This window comes from Erythrolamprus reginae, chromosome 2 (genome assembly GCF_031021105.1).
Source record: "Erythrolamprus reginae isolate rEryReg1 chromosome 2, rEryReg1.hap1, whole genome shotgun sequence".
NCBI lineage: Eukaryota > Metazoa > Chordata > Lepidosauria > Squamata > Dipsadidae > Erythrolamprus > Erythrolamprus reginae.
Window position 1 is genome coordinate 82847602 of NC_091951.1, and position 16121 is coordinate 82863722.

Consider the following 16121-nt stretch of genomic DNA (forward strand, 5'->3'; position numbering starts at 1 on the left):
GATGCCTTCTGGCAGGCATCTGAAGCCAAATCGGATGCCAGGGTAATGCGTGCAAGTGGTGGCAAACGGCTGCAGAAGAAGCAGCCACAGAAGAATTTGAGGCAGGTGTTGGGGTGTGTGAGGCTTAGTAAGTAGGGCAGCTCCATCGTCCCATCCACACCCTAGCTTATTTTTTACCTGTGTGCCTCACCCCAACCCCTGCACTCTGTGGTGGGCAGGGTCTTAATTGGGGTTAATTTTATGGGTGGGGCTAAATTTTATGGGTGGGGCTAAATTTGATCACATTCACTCAAAGGCATGATAGGGCTTCTTTTCAAGGTGGGTTGTCTTTCTGGAGAAACACGGTTTACAATATTGAAATAAGTCGTTATCCATTCTTCATCTTTTATATTCTGAATATGATTTCACTGATTATGAGACAAAACAAAAAGTTAATCTGTATTGTATCTTTATCTTTTGGAATTTTGTGCAAGTCAGTCATATTCCTCATTTTGTTATATATAAAATGATATATCCTTAATTATTTCTGGTTCTGTATTTCTTGGCAATTTTTTGTTTCCATACAAATTAAATTTGAAAGCAGTGTCACTGCTTCCCAATCAGTTTAACAGTGCTTTCTTTTCAGATTTGAGACTGGACATCCCTAATGATTTAAGTATTAAGTATCTGTTTTCTCTATCTGATTTCAGGACCAAGCAGTTTGAGACAAATTTGTATCTAAAAGTATCTAAAACATTTTATCTTTTTCATAACAATGGAATATGCGTTCCTTTATTTATTTATTTTATTTGTTTGTCAAACATGTACAACGAAGTATAGGTATCAACATAAACATGAACAAAGGAAGTAACTACAGATAAATATGTACAGTAAGACGGGCGGTAGGCACACTGGTGCGCTTATGCACATCCCCTTTACGGAGCTCTTACGAATGGGGTGAGGTTCACGGTAGACAGTTTGAGATTGAATCTGTGAGGGTTTGAGATTGTAACAATGGAGTCATATCATTTAACCAATATGTATAAAGACATTTGAATATTTTTCAGATTTTATTATAGTGAACTATTCAAAACTACCTTGGCAAATTGATCTGTTCCAATTGCTTCAATAGATGCTAAATAGGAGTGAGGAGCAAATCAAGTCCTGAGGCACCCTACATAAGGGGACCTGCAGGATAGTCTTTCGCTCCCTATCAACACCAAATGGAGTTGACATTAGAGGAAAGAGAAGAACCGCAATAATGCTGGCTCCAATTACTAAGTGACAGTTGTTATGGAGATTCTCAGTAATCCAGGTCATGGTTGTTCTAAAGGTGCTTTTTCAAGAGACAACTAGACTTTCGGGGTGGTGGGGGTGGTGAAGACTTTCATTTCTCCTCTAAGATGCTTCTTGAGCTCTGACTGGATGGTGGTCATTTGCATTCTTTTAGAGACATTGAGATCACTTGGAGGTTTATCTCTGTCCTTGGGATCACCTGAGTGGTAGAAATGGGTATGGAGCCTTCTTGGAACTGCAGACTAGCTATCTACAAGAAATATAAATCCTTCCATTCCCCACCATCCAGTCAGAGCTGAAGAAGCTTCTTGGATGAAAAGCAAAATGCCTTCAAAGAAAAACAAGAAAGTCCAGTTGCCTCTTGAAAAAGCACCTTTGGAATTTTTAAGTGTCAGTATTAATCTAGAAGGATACCATGGTATTAGAAAGCTACTGAAAGATCAAGGATGGGAGATGCCTGTCCCATTCCCACAGAATTCATCTTTAAATGTAACCCATGCTGTTTCGGTCACATGCCCAGCTTAAAGGGAACCAGATGATCCAAAATTGTGTTTTCCTCTTTGTCATCAACCAAGATACCAATATTTAGTGCTATATTAGTACATTTTGGGGTTTTTTTACACCGAAGTTGGAAAACATTGTATACAGATATAAAAATAGCTATTCACTGAAATACTGTACCCTAATAATAACATTGAAAGGATTCCGTAATAGCTCACATAATCAATTTTGCTGCCATTACCTTTTTTTGTGTGCATAGCCTGCTGTTTCTTTTTTCTTCAGGACCACTGTTAAAACAAAAATCTTGCTGACTTTGAAGGGAGAAGCATTTCCTGAACACAGGCTGAACTGTCAGCAATTTTACATTGTAATAATAGCAAAGTCATTTTTTTCAGATTCCTGTCCATTATTTTGATATATTTTGCATTGCATTAATTGAGATTTAGACTGCTTGTCTTATGTGTTGTGTGCCTGGAAGGTTATTGTTTCCAAGGGCTAATTATGAATATGAATAATTGACGAAATTTATTGTTGAAGTTTAATTACAATGCAGCAAAAATAGCAGGGTACAGAAAAAAATACTAGGGTGAATAGATTGTTTCACTGGGTAGATGTAACTGAATTCAATGTACTAAAGGTTATTGGGTTAAAAATAATACCATCAAAATACCGATAGTCTTTAAAAAGTCAGCCTGTGTGAATGCACAATAATCAGTGTATAAACCGTAATCTGTGGTCCAGAATTAATATCCAATATTTATAAAGTAAATTGTTTTAATTACATTTTGTAAAATATCATTAATCCAAGAATATAATTGGAATGATGATTTATGGTATAAAATTGGATCTAAAGCTTGATTTTTTATTTTTTTATAATTTTTTTTTACTTCTATGCTGCCCAATCCCAATGGGACTCAGGGCGACTTTTGATCTAAGATAGCTTTCTATTCAAGTATACAGGATATTGAAAACATTTTTTGTGTGCACAGCCTACTGTTTCTTTTTTTCTAATGCAAATTATGCATTTGCTTTAGATAATCACTGATTAGGCAATATTGATTCAGGAATCCTAATTAATTGTGTTATTTTTCTGGTGTTTCTTTTCTGATATTTCTCTTTCCACCATCATATTAGAAAATTTACCAATCCAAATGAAATTACACCATGTTTTGAATATTTATTATTGGCCCTTTCCCTACTCATGTTCTCTGTAAAAGCTGTTTATCATAAATATAAACATAAAAATTTTCTGGGGGGGTTATCATTTTTTAACCCTTGATTAATAACTGGAGATCCCAACTTTTAACATTCCATGTTGCAAGGGAGATTGCTATTAAATATATTCAATAGTAGAAACATAATAAAAGAAGGCATACCATATATTTATTCTACTATATCTTGTAATATACACATTCATCAATATTATTGTTGAATTTTACATCTTATATATAAGGTTAAATTGATCGTTGTGTGACTGGTAAATGTTCTGATGGACAAAACTTTTAGTGCTGCAAATATATTGAATTTAATATTCTTCATGTACTTACATAATTCATAGTAGTTTCATTCATTAGTTTTTGTTTATTTGTACAAACTATTGTCTAAATCCTAGTCAAACATCAACATTTCTTATATTTTTAGGATTAGTGTAACACTGATACAATTCAAAATGATTGAATACAGTGATACCTTGTCTCACAAACTTAATTGGTTCCGGGACGAGGTTCTTAAGGTGAAAAGTTTGTAAGACGAAACAATGTTTCCCATAGGAATCAATGGAAAATTGATTAATGGGTGCAAGCCCAAAATTCACCCCTTTTGCCAGCCAAAGCGCCCAATTTTCCGCTACTGGGATTCCCATGAGGCTCCCTTCCATGGGAAACCCCACCTCTGGACTTCTGTGTTTTTGCGATGCTGCAGGGGAATCCCAGCAGCGCAAAAATGAGCGCTTCGCTGGCAACAGAAGTCCGGAGATGGGGTTTCCCAGCGAAGGGAGCATCAGTGAAATTGCAACATCGCAAAAACACCGAAGTCCTCGAAACCCCACCTCCAGACCTCTGTGTTTTTGCGATGCTGCGATTTTACTGAGGCTCCCCTGCTGGGATTCCCCTGCAGCATCACAAAAACATGGAAGTCCAGAGGTGGGGTTTCCCATGGAGGTGAGCCTCAGGGAAATCCCAGCAGCACAAAAACAGGTGCTTCGCTGGCAATGGAAGTCCGGAGGCGGGGCATACCAGTGGCGGCGGTGGGTTTGTAAAGTGAAAATAGTTTGTAAGAAGAGGCAAAAAAATCTTAAACCCCAGGTTTGTATCTTGAAAAGTTTGTATGACGAGGCGTTTGTAAGATGAGGTATCACTGTATATGATTTCAAAACATGTAATCTATTTGTGCTGCTCATTGGCTGTCTCAAAATCTAGTCTTGACAGCATTGCTATGTATCATTCCTTGTAAAAAAGCTTTGCTCTTGTTTTTTTTTCTTCTGAATTCTTCAGTTTGTTCCTTAAATGTGTTTCCCAGACCATGCAAATATGTATTTATTTAGCAGTGATATTATGAAGTATTTATCTAATTGGCCTGATTATATTCTTTTTTTTCTTCTCAGAATGATACAAATTTTCTTAATACTCTACATGAAGTCTATTTACAAGTCTTGACCAAGGATACTGATAGCATCAAGCTATAACAGCAATGAATTGAATCCTACTGACCACCTATCTGCTTCAGAAACATTACGCCTTTTCTGTACATCTCTTATATTTTAAAGACATTTTTGAGTTCCTGAAATCTTTCTAAGCCTCCAAGGAATGCTGTTCCTTAGAAATATTGTATAAATAATGTTCTAAGAAATGGTGTGGCTTCACCGTGACCATTACCAGCAGGATTTTATTTCTGTGTGGGAAATATGGTCTTCTGTTTAATAGTACAGTACATTTTTCTTATTGTTTTAAGCAGTGTCAAATATTTGATATAACTCTTTACCATATGCACCCTGAAAGTTCAGGATAACTAAATTAAGAACATCAACAATTGTGAAACCAGCTTCAAATTTAAGGAGCCATGGAAGAGTTTACTTCTAAGGTTTTCGAAGGAATGGACATGCAGTATAACATTTCTGCTTTTAGCCTTAACATAGCAACAGGATGACCTCTGGGTCATATCAATCACAAATTGGCTCTTTGGTATGCAGAATACGCATTTACTTTTACTAGGAATATATGAAATATGATTTCCCTTGAACAATAAGTTCAGTGTGTTTTGTCAGAGCTATATATATATATATATATTTTAAAAACATTTTAAAAAATTATTTCGGTGGAATATCATCCCCCTCCCCCCCAATCCAGGTCAAATGCCAGTTTTGGTATAGATATTCCTGTAGAAAAGTTGAAGTGTTTCTAGATAAGCTGTTGTTCAGTTACTGTTTGGAATAGTATTAAGAACTCTCCCTAAACCTGGGTCATATACTGCTGTAAAGATCAAATATCTTCCCAAAATAAGTCAGAATCTGATCTTTGTTTTATATGCTGCTATGGGTCTTTTGTGATTTCTATTTATTTCATTCTAGCATGTTACAGTAGCTAGCAATACTTAAGTGATAACATATACTCAATTTACTCAAGCAATAGCAATGTAAGGATTAGCATTTTTAAAATTATGTCTTTGTTTTATATTGTGAAACGTAATTTTGTAGTCAGTTTAGCCATTGAGGTTGCACTGCTTATTTTTCAAAGCATGGTTGAAATGGAGGAGGAGCATAGTCTTTGCTCTGTATATTATGGTATATTTCCGTGAAGCCATTAAAAAGAGGGCTGGCAAAAGAATAAGAGGAAATTGGAGTAAAGTTCTGGAGTAAATTTTACTGGTCACTGTCAGTGTGATAATGAAGATGGCATCATTATCCAGTTGTTATTTCTAATTCATCAATGAAGTTTTGATTATTGTGACTCCATCACAAATCAGTGTTTTTGATATAAACAGTGTGTTATTTTTTTTTAATTAATCAATATGTATACTTAGATTTTGAGTGATTTTAGGTAGAAGTTTTTATGTTTAGCAAACTGCCTTCTGAAAGAACCTCTTCAGCCTTTGAAAGTGTTTCTAATAACATAGTATTTTATATTGGTTATATGTAAATTCAGGGAAATATGTGTATAGTGACACATATTTGACATGCTTTAATAGTGAAAATCAAAAGTACCTTTTCAAGCTTCGTAGACTTTTTATAGAAAACCAGAGAGCTCTCTGCTTGTACACTGGATTTGTTGTAGCACACCCATGTACGTAATACCAACAACAAATTTGCTTAGTGCAGCATTCTTCCATGTAACATTACAGGCTATTGTCAGACTATTAAAACTGAATTTTGTTACCTTGTTTTGTTTATGGGCAAGAAAGAAATACATTATCATAAATTATTGTAGGGGAAAAAACCTCAGCCATAAATGTGAGATTTGCAGTGATAAAATATATGAAGTATGATAACAGTGAATGCAAGTATTATATTAAATATATAGATAAAAGGTTTCCTTGACATTGAATGTACTGTTAAGTTCCTCAATCTCCAAGAATTAATGAGAAAGGGAATAATGCATTAAACAGCAAAGCTATATCTTTGATATGTTTTCTCCAATAAAACTTTTTTATTCTCATTTACTCTTTTGTGTTGAAAAGCAGTACAAAAGTTCATGGCAATTCTCAATTCTTCAGGACATATATAAAGTAAGCCTCTATTTTCCAGAGAATGTCCTTAACTAGAAAATAGTTTGAAAGCTTAGTTATTTTTAACATTTTTCACTGATGTGGAGTCTCTACGCACGTTTACACTGCAATATGTAGCTTAAACTAGGAGAAGAGGGGTGTACTATGTAGTATAAAGCAGTATTGACAGCATTCACTGTTACCACACTAGTGCTCTTATTGCTCGTGATCGTGACAAAATGAAACGCTTTTTAAGAATTGCTTTGACAAACTAAACCAGAGTAAAATTACAGATGTTTACAAAATGTGAAATCACTGGACAGCTTTAGCCTGATTACCTAAATTTTTAGTAAAGGTTTCACTTTATAATCTCTCTTATTGTTCTCTGCATGCACCAATAACAAATGCTTAAATAACCAATTTAGGCTACTGATTTTAATTTTTCTCCTGGCAAAGTATCTCTTGAAAGTAGCTCATATTTTAGATTATATTCTAAAATGAATATACACTATCTAAGCATGTATTTTTACACTGCCTATATGCAACTTCTAAAAAAAATTAATATTTGTCTAAAGTGGCTTTCAAATATGCAGCTTATTGAAGATCTGATTGTTGTTTTGTAGGTAAAGATATTGTCTTTCAATTGTGCCTAATAACTATACATTTGTGACACATTTTACAGCATCTAAATATTTTGCAAAGGCCTAGGGCACAATGTGACACAGAAAAGCAATTTGTATTTTCAGTCTTGAAATGGAACTTATATTTCAAACTGATTAAATTTTAATTTTTTCTATGTTTGTTTGCTTGTATCTATTGCATTTCTAGAACTTTTTAATATGTGTTAGCAAGAGTACAATTATTAAGGGATTTTCAATAAAAAAGTATTTAATGTCAAGTATTTGGCACAAATAACACAAAACAAAACAAAACCCCACAAAAATAAACTCCTAGCAATCTCTTATTGGCTATTTAATTGCTCTTTTAGCATATCTTAAAGAGGAAAGTGTGCAATATATATACATATATATTTCACCTCATTTTTTGACATTTGCAAAAATGTTAAAATGCAATATCTTCACCTTTGGTGGGGAATTTTTTAAAATAATCTTCCCCTTATAGTTTGCTTTTGTAACAATAGCATGTCTTTATTTGAAATCCATACTATATTCAGATTTACTGCTTTAGTTTGCACTCCCAATCTGATTGTAAATTTGAGGAGCTTTAGATCTTTATTATCTTAATAACTTTTGGAGATTATTGGGCATAATTATATCCCAGTGGTGCAGCACCTATATCTGAAGAATTGCAATAAACAAAATATGACCTCAATTTCCTAGGTCTGTGGACATAATAGAAAACACTAAAGGCCATTAAGGAAGAAATACTTGTGTATATTCTCTTCCCAATCTCCTTGCCTGTAATATAACTTGTTTATGACCCTGTGCACAGTTATTGGTGAATCAGCTTGTTGGAATACATGTATTGGAATCCTTGATCTGTTGATGCTCCTAGGATAGACTGAATTGTGCCTACTGGTTTTCAAGCAGTTTTCAAATTGTCATCACAATGCATCAACAGTTCAGTATATGGGTATTTAATTTGTGCCATCATATTATGTTGGCAAATATTAAGTTATTGCATAAATGTTTAAAAATGAACATTTTCAGTGGAAATTTTGTATGTTTTCAAATATATTTTTCTAATAAAAACTCCAAAAGGCAAAAGTTTCAATCTGTCCTGAAACTTTCTTGGTCATAGTTTAACTTTGTGACAAAAGGCTTAGGCAGGCAGCATATTGAAATAAAACAGTTGCCTTTATAAAAGGAACAATCTGGAAGCTGAACAAAGCATTTTTGTTTTAACACCCCTCCCCCCTTTTAGTATTGTTTCCAGTATCTTTATGGTGTTTGACTTAAAAGGGTATTACTTTTGGTTATCTGGTAAAATGTGATCGTCAAAAATATAATTTAACTTCATTATACAGTACTTAAATGTGCTGAGCTATGCTAGGTTTTATTGATTGGTCATTATCCACATCTCTACAACTACTCATAATTCAGAAGAGCTGAACTGTGGGGATGTTATTTTCCTTTCTTCAGCATTAAAATGACAAAAGCAACACTGACAAAAGATGAAGGTTTGTGAGTGAAATTCCAATTAAATGCTATTGAGTGAACCATTGTGATTTCATGATGGATTGCATCCAGCTGCATTCTCCTTCCCTTAATTAAAAAACTTAATTAAAATCCCTTCTCTAATTTCCTATACCTCCTAGATTTCCAAGTAATCCTCCACCATACACTCAGCAACCATTCGGAATTCCAACAGTGCTGATGTACCTGTACTTTTTTTTTTAAAAAGTGTTTTTTTTATTTTTCACCATCTTTACATAAACATCCATACATATACCATAATATCAAAGCATACATAATTATAGATTTGTATAAAATGCCATTGACAAATATCTTAAATTTGCCTTTTTGCCAAAAGTACCTTTTGTACTTTCATCTCCTGTCCATTTTCCTTCTATATTTCATACTCCCGTCCATCACCAAGACAAATTCCTTCTGTGTCCAATCACACTTGGCCAATAAAAATTCTATTCTATTCTATTCTATCTATCTCCCTCTACCTTCTCTCTCCCTCTTTCCTACTTCCCTCCTCCCAGGCAGCGATGTAAATTGGAACTCACCCCTGATTTGGGCTGGAAACCCCCAGCCCACTTTATCCACTGGAGTGGTCCTGCTTTCCCTGGTTGCTTCACTGATTCCTACACTAACATTAAAAAAACAGAACAATTGGCCCTTTTTGCAGGAGGCTGTCCTAACAGAGAAGGAAGGAAAGGGACTGGCGAGGAGAATTACACAGAATCAGTATGAGGAAACCTAGTTTTGTAGCAGCGCTACTGAATTTCAAAAGAGAACCCAACAGTTCCTCCTTACATGAGTTATTTGTGTGCCTGCACAAAGCCAAACTTTACTGAAGGGGGAGGGGGGGGAGCAAGGAATCGGAAGCAACCGGGGAAAGCAGAAAGACAATTCCAGTGGATAAAGTGATGAGGTGGGTGGGGTTTTTTCCCAACCCAAATGATTCGGCGCAACGTTTATTCTCAGCAGAACCAGGATGGGTGGGCGGGCAAGCAGGCAGCGGCACAAAGCTTGTTTGTTTAGCTACGTTGTCTGGGGAATTCTGGGAATTTGAAGTCCACAAATCTTAAAGTTGTCATGGTTGAAGACCCCAGTTCTAGAGGTTTCTCTGTGGTAGTTTGTGCTAAGAGTAGCTCCCTACATATGTGTGTGTGTGTGTGTGTGCCTGTGTGGGTACTAGGTTGTATTCCTGTTTGCTCCCAAGACAGCTTGCTGTCCTCCCTGAGAAGCTGAAGGGACAACTGGCCGGAACCGGGGACTTGCAAGCCAATTGCTTCACCAATGGGCAGAGCCCCAGCTGAGGAGAAGGGAAAGACTGCCATGGGGAGAACAGAAAGATTGGAGCCATTGGTAGGCTAACAAGCCTCTACCAAGACTGTGGCAGGGCAAAAAACTCAGAATGTAACAGCCTTTAGATGAGGATGAACGCTGCGGCAGCCGCTGTCTGGGGTCCCCCTCCCCACTGCTTAGTCCAACCTTGGGATCATTTTTATTTATTTATTATTATTTATTATTTGGATTTGTATGCCGCCCCTCTCCGAAGACTCGGGGCGGCTCACAACAGTGAAAACAAATCATAATAATCCAATTAATTAAAATATTTAAAGATTTAAAAAACCCCATATGCTAACACACACACACAAGCATACCATGTATAAATTAAACGTGCCCAGGGGGAGATGTTTAATTTCCCCATGCCTGACGGCAAAGGTGGGTTTTGACGAGTTTACGGAAGGCAGGAAGAGTAGGGGCAGTTCCGATCTCCGGGCGGAGTTGGTTCCAGAGAGCCGGTGCCGCCACAGAGAAGGCTCTTCCCCTGGGGCCCGCCAACCGACATTGTTTAGTTGACGGGACCCGGAGAAGGCCAACTCTGTGGGACCTAATCGGTCGCTGGGATTCGTGCGGCAGAAGGCGGTCTCGGAGATATTCTGGTCCGATGCCATGAAGGGCTTTAAAGGTCATAACCAACACTTTGAATTGTGACCGGAAACTGATCGGCAGCCAATGCAGACTGCGGAGTGATGGTGAAACATGGGCATACCTAGGTAAGCCCATGACTGCTCTCGCAGCTGCATTCTGCACGATCTGAAGTTTCCGAACACTTTTCAAAGGTAGCCCCATGTAGAGAGCATTACAGTAGTCGAACCTCGAGGTGATGAGGGCATGAGTGACTGTGAGCAATGAGTCCCGGTCCAGATAGGGCCACAACTGGTGCACCAGGCGAACCTGGGCAAACGCCCCCCTCGCCACAGCTGAGAGATGGTTTTCTAATGTGAGCTGTGGATCGAGGAGGACGCCCAAGTTGCGGACCCTCTCTGAGGGGGTCAGTAATTCCCCCCCCCAGGGTAATGGACGGACAGATGGGATTGTCCTTGGGAGGCAAAACCCACAGCCACTCCGTCTTATCCGGGTTGAGCTTGAGTCTGTTGACACCCATCCAGGCCCCAACAGCCTCCAGGCACCGGCACATCACTTCCACCGCTTCGTTGACTGGGCATGGGGTGGAGATGTAAAGCTGGGTATCATCGGCATATTGATGATACCTCACCCCATGTCCTTGGATGATCTCACCCAGTGGTTTCATGTAGATGTTAAATAGCAGGGGGGAGAGGACCGACCCCTGAGGCACCCCGCAAGGGAGAGACCTCGGAGCCGACCTCTGATCCCCCGCTAACACCGACTGCGACCGGCCAGAGAGGTAGGAGGAGAACCACTGAAGCACAGTGCCTCCCACCCCCAGCCCCTCCAACCGGTGCAGAAGGATACCATGGTCGATGGTATCGAAAGCCGCTGAGAGATCGAGGAGCACCAGGACAGAGGATAAACCCCTGTCCCGGGCCTGCCAGAGATCATCCATCAATGCGGCCAAAGCGGTTTCCGTGCTGTAACCGGGCCTGAAACCCGACTGCTGTGGACCTAGATAATCGGCTTCTTCCAAGGACCGCTGGAGCTGGAGTGCCACCACCTTCTCGAAAACCTTCCCCATAAAGGGAAGGTTGGAGACTGGACGATAGTTGTTAAGTACGGCTGGGTCCAGGGAAGGCTTCTTGAGGAGGGGGCGCACGAGCACTTCTTTATAGAGTGTTGGAAAAACTCCCCTCCCCAAGGAAGCGTTGGTAATCTCCTGGGCCCATCTCCGTGTCACCTCCCTGCCGGCCGAGACCAACCAGGAGGGACACGGATCCAGTAGACAGGTGGCGGAACTCACAGCTCCAATGGCCTTGTCCACTTCATCAGGTGTCACCAGATCAAACTCTTCCCAGACAGGTGGACAAGTACGTGCCCCAGTCACCTCGACTGACGCATTGTCAGTCGACTCTGTTTTACAATTGGAGTCGAGGTCGGCCCGGATCTGAGCGACTTTATCAGCGAAAAACGTGTTAAACTCCTCGGCACTACTCTGCAAGGGCTCCCCAACTCCCCCCTGATTAAGAAGGGAGCGGGTCACCCTAAACAGAGCGGCCGGGCGGGATTCCGCTGATGCAATCAAGGCGGCATGGTACGCGCATCTTGCCGCCTTGAGCGCCACTTTCTAAGTCTTAATAAAAGCTCTTACAAGTGTTCGATCAGATTCAGACCTACTCTTCCTCCATCGCTTCTCTAGATGTCTCTTTTGGCGTTTCAACTCCCGGAGCTCCTCGTTGAACCATGGGGCTCTACGGGGTCTAGCGCCACGGAGAGGTCGCAAAGGCGCAATCCGGTCGAGAGCCTCCACAGCAGCCGTATTCCAGGCCTCCACAAGAGACTCCACCGAACTGTGGATGAGTGCCTCTGGAATAACCCCAAGCGCCGTCTGAAAGCCCTCTGGGTCCATCAGGCGTCTGGGGCGGAACATCTTCATTGGTTCCGCCTCCCTGCGGGGAAGGATTGGAGCCAGGAAGTCAAGCCGTAGTAGAAAATTTTTGCTGTGGTTATTAGTCAAGAGTTTATAACAATGTCAATTTTTCCTTGTGGTTTGCTGCCTTTCTTCTGAGGCCTACTGTTGGGATTGGTGGAGAAGAGGGAAGGGGGAGCTTTGGTTCTTGCTCCATGACTTTGGGCCAGATTCTTTATAGCTGGGTTCAGGTACAGCCAAGCACAGCCTTGCTTAAACATTGTTTAGCCAGACGAGCCATTCTCCCCCTTACCCTACCCGAACATACAGCCGCCTCTTGCCCGCACCACTCCCTTACACCCGGGGACAGCGGGGACAAACTGCAGGGGAGCAGCTCCAGATGAGCCCACATCTCCCAAAGCTGCTGCCATTGGAGCTGCAAGAGGTGGGCATGGCAGCTGTATGCTTAGGCAGGGCAAAGTGGGGGGAACGACTCCATCCCAGCGAGACTTTGCTTCTGTGCATGCGCAGAAGCAAAAAAAAAATCTCCAAAATCTCACACATATGCATGTCCCCTCGCAAGATTTTGCTTCCTGTGTATGCACAGAAGCAAAATCTCATTGGAACATGTGTGCGCACACATGCCGGAGACCTGAAGCTGCATGCGCAGCGCACCGTGTGGCAGTAGAGGCAACCCCGACTGTTGCAGTTGCACCATGAGGCTAGTTGTTGAACCTCCCATCTATATGCAGTTTCATTATTGTCTCAAATGAGACCAATCACTGTTGTATCATCTGCAAACTTCAGTAGTTTAACAGATGGATTGTTTGAGATGCAGTCATTGGTGTATAGAGAGAAGAGGTGAGAATGTATAGCCTTGGGAGTGGGGCTGTGCTAATTGTACAGGTATCTGATGTGATTTTGCCTAGCTTCACCTGCTGCTTCCTGCTTGTTAGGAAGCTTGTGATCCACTAACAAGTGTGTTCAGGTACCGCTAGCCGGTTTAGTTTAGTTTAGTTAGAAGAATGTCCGTTATGATGGTATTGAATGTTGAACTAAAGTCTACAAAGAGGACCTTTGTGTAGGTCTTTGGAAATTAAAGATGTTGTAGAATGTAGTGCAGAGCCATATTAACAGCATCATCTGTTGATCTATTTGCTCAGTATGCAAATCTGCAGGGGGTCTAACAGTGGATCCGTGATGGTTTTCAAATGGGACATCATTAGCTTTTCAAAGGTTTTCATAACTACAGATGTTAGAGCAACTGGTCTGTAGTCATTCAGTTCCTTGATGGAAGGATTCTTCAGCACTGGGGTGATAGTAGAGCATTTGAAGCAAGAAGGAATATGCATCTCTAGTGATTTATTGAAGACTTGGGTGAAGATGGGGGCCAGTTGGTCAGCGCAGACTTTTAAGGAAGAAGTAATCCTGTCTGGGCCTAGTGCTTTTCCTAGCTTATGCCTGTGAAATAGATCTTGCACTTCTTTTTCTGTGATCACCAGGGGTTGTAAACCCAATGGGATGGGTTCAGTTATAGGAGGTTTGGCTGTTGTTGGTACGTCTGGGATGGGGGTTGTGGAGATAGGTGGCTATAGTTTCCTTTCAATCCTGCAGATCATGTTCAGGTCATCTCCCAGTTGCTGATGACCTGAACAAACAGAATGAAGAAAATTAAAAAAGGCAACTGTATAGAAATGTGAAAATAAGTTTATTTTCAGTAAATATAATTACAAAGCTCTCTATAGAGTTCTTAGTTCTCTATATAGGAACATGAACCAGCTCCTTAAATAAAATAGAAAATGACTGATCCAGACAAAATAATGGATTTCTTTTATTACCATTATCCTATTTCCAAACTTTAAGCTTGTTAATTGCCTATCATTTCAAAATTAGTGTGGGATTTGTAGGGGGACAAATCATGGGGTTAACAAGTCTACCAAACTGAACCCTGTGGCACAAAAAATTGTTATAATAAATACTTAAGCTAATAGTTGTGTGTTCCTACTTCAAAGACTTAAGTTACATGTTACAACATACACGCTGTCAAAGATTGTACCGTATTTCACTAGGTAAGTCAAAAACTACATTCCAAAAATGGGTATGAGCAAACATGGATGGAGGCTATTCTTTTTCAACCGTTATTCAAACAATACAGTGCATACAAATTCCTCTTCTCTTCCCCATATGAAAAATCCGCTGGGTGACTGGGCCAGTCAATCACTCTTTCAATGCAACAGGGTTGCTGTGGGGAAAATAAGAGTATTGGTGCGTTCATCAGCTCGAATTGTATATGAAAAAACGTTGAATCAATATTTTTAAAAAATTCCCTTCCACTTTAAAAAAAAAAACCCGTTTATAAATAAGGGTATTTGGGTATGTCATCAAATCTCAAAAACGATCTAAATTATTACACCCACTCAATTTTAGGAGCTGCCTAAACTGTTGGTTCAGTCTTGCTGCATCAAATTGGGCAAGAAAGCGCACGGCATGCGGCTCGTTTTTACAAGACTACTTAAAAGCTGAACACGGAAGGTTTTTAATCCATACGATCGTTTGCATCATTAGAGCAAGTGAATGAAGAATCAAGCGGCGGCATCAGCAGCATCTTAGTCCTTACACAAGCCAGCCATTTCCGAGAACTACACTTCCCGAGATTCTTCGAGGAAAAAAAATGGCAACAACCAGTACGAAAGGTCAGAGGCACTACACAAGGAAATGGCAGATTACATAATTACCCGTTGAAACATGTACAGTATTTAAAATTTAGGCAAAACAAGAGCAAGCGCCAGCCTGTATCCCCGCGCAGGGCTACCACAAGCGCATATGCCTGTCTAAGCCAAGATCACCGTGAGCAATGAAGCCCGAGCATACACGCGCGCTGCAGCGATAACCCTAAAAGAAAGGCGCAGGAATGGAGAAGCCGAGATTGCACAATACAGAACACCAAAGTTAAAAGGGACCTTGGAGCTCTTCTAGTCCAACTCCAATAAGATATGATGCATTATGAGTGCATTAATATGATTTTATATTGTTTTTATACTATATTATTATACGCTGGCCAGAGCCCTTCGGGGGTGGGCGGCATACAAATCTTCCTTGAATTTGTTTCAGGAGCAAGACTGAACAGCAGCGTGTTTTAGATTTATCAGAACCACCGGGGCATCTAATCGGGATTGCTAAAGTTTGGTCCCCCAAAGTGCTCCTCATTTGCTGCTGACAGAGTTTAAAAAGATTGTGAGAGCCTTGTGTCCTACCTAGCGGGTTTAACAATTAGCGGGTTTAACAAATAATCCGGCCACTAGAGACATGCGTGGTTTTTTAAAAAATCTGTTTTAATTGCGGGTTTTAAATTGTTTTGTACTGTTTTTAGGGAGTTTTTTTTAATGTTGCATTTTATTTGTTTTTGGTTGTGAGCCGCCCAGAGTCCTTTGGCAGTTGGACGGCATATAAATACAAATAAATTACCACAAACACACACACACACCGCCAAAAAAAACAAAAAACCCCAGCCAGGGGGGGGGGGGGGAGAAAGAGGCGCTTGGAAAGCACACCAGCCAAAGAAAAAAGGCTGTTAGTCTCTTTCTGTTTGGCAGCAGCTTATGGCGCAAGTGCCCGCCAAGCCTTAGGGAAAATCTTTGTAGGGCGTCCGGGGAAGCGACTCCCTCCGCGCTCGCGCCTTCGGC

General features: G+C 40.2%; 1 protein-coding gene across 3 annotated transcripts in view; it reads left to right on the plus strand.

The window, feature by feature from the left end:
• The window catches only part of DCP1A (decapping mRNA 1A), a 33157-nt gene extending 25887 nt beyond the window's left edge, over positions 1 to 7270 (plus strand). For all 3 annotated transcript variants that reach the window (XM_070738514.1, XM_070738515.1, XM_070738516.1), the window contains one exon: positions 4379 to 7270. In XM_070738514.1, the coding sequence (XP_070594615.1) occupies positions 4379 to 4459 (81 nt within the window). In that variant the 3' untranslated portion in view covers positions 4460 to 7270. The remainder of the gene's footprint in view (positions 1 to 4378) is intronic.
• The last annotated feature ends 8851 nt before the right edge of the window (positions 7271 to 16121 follow it).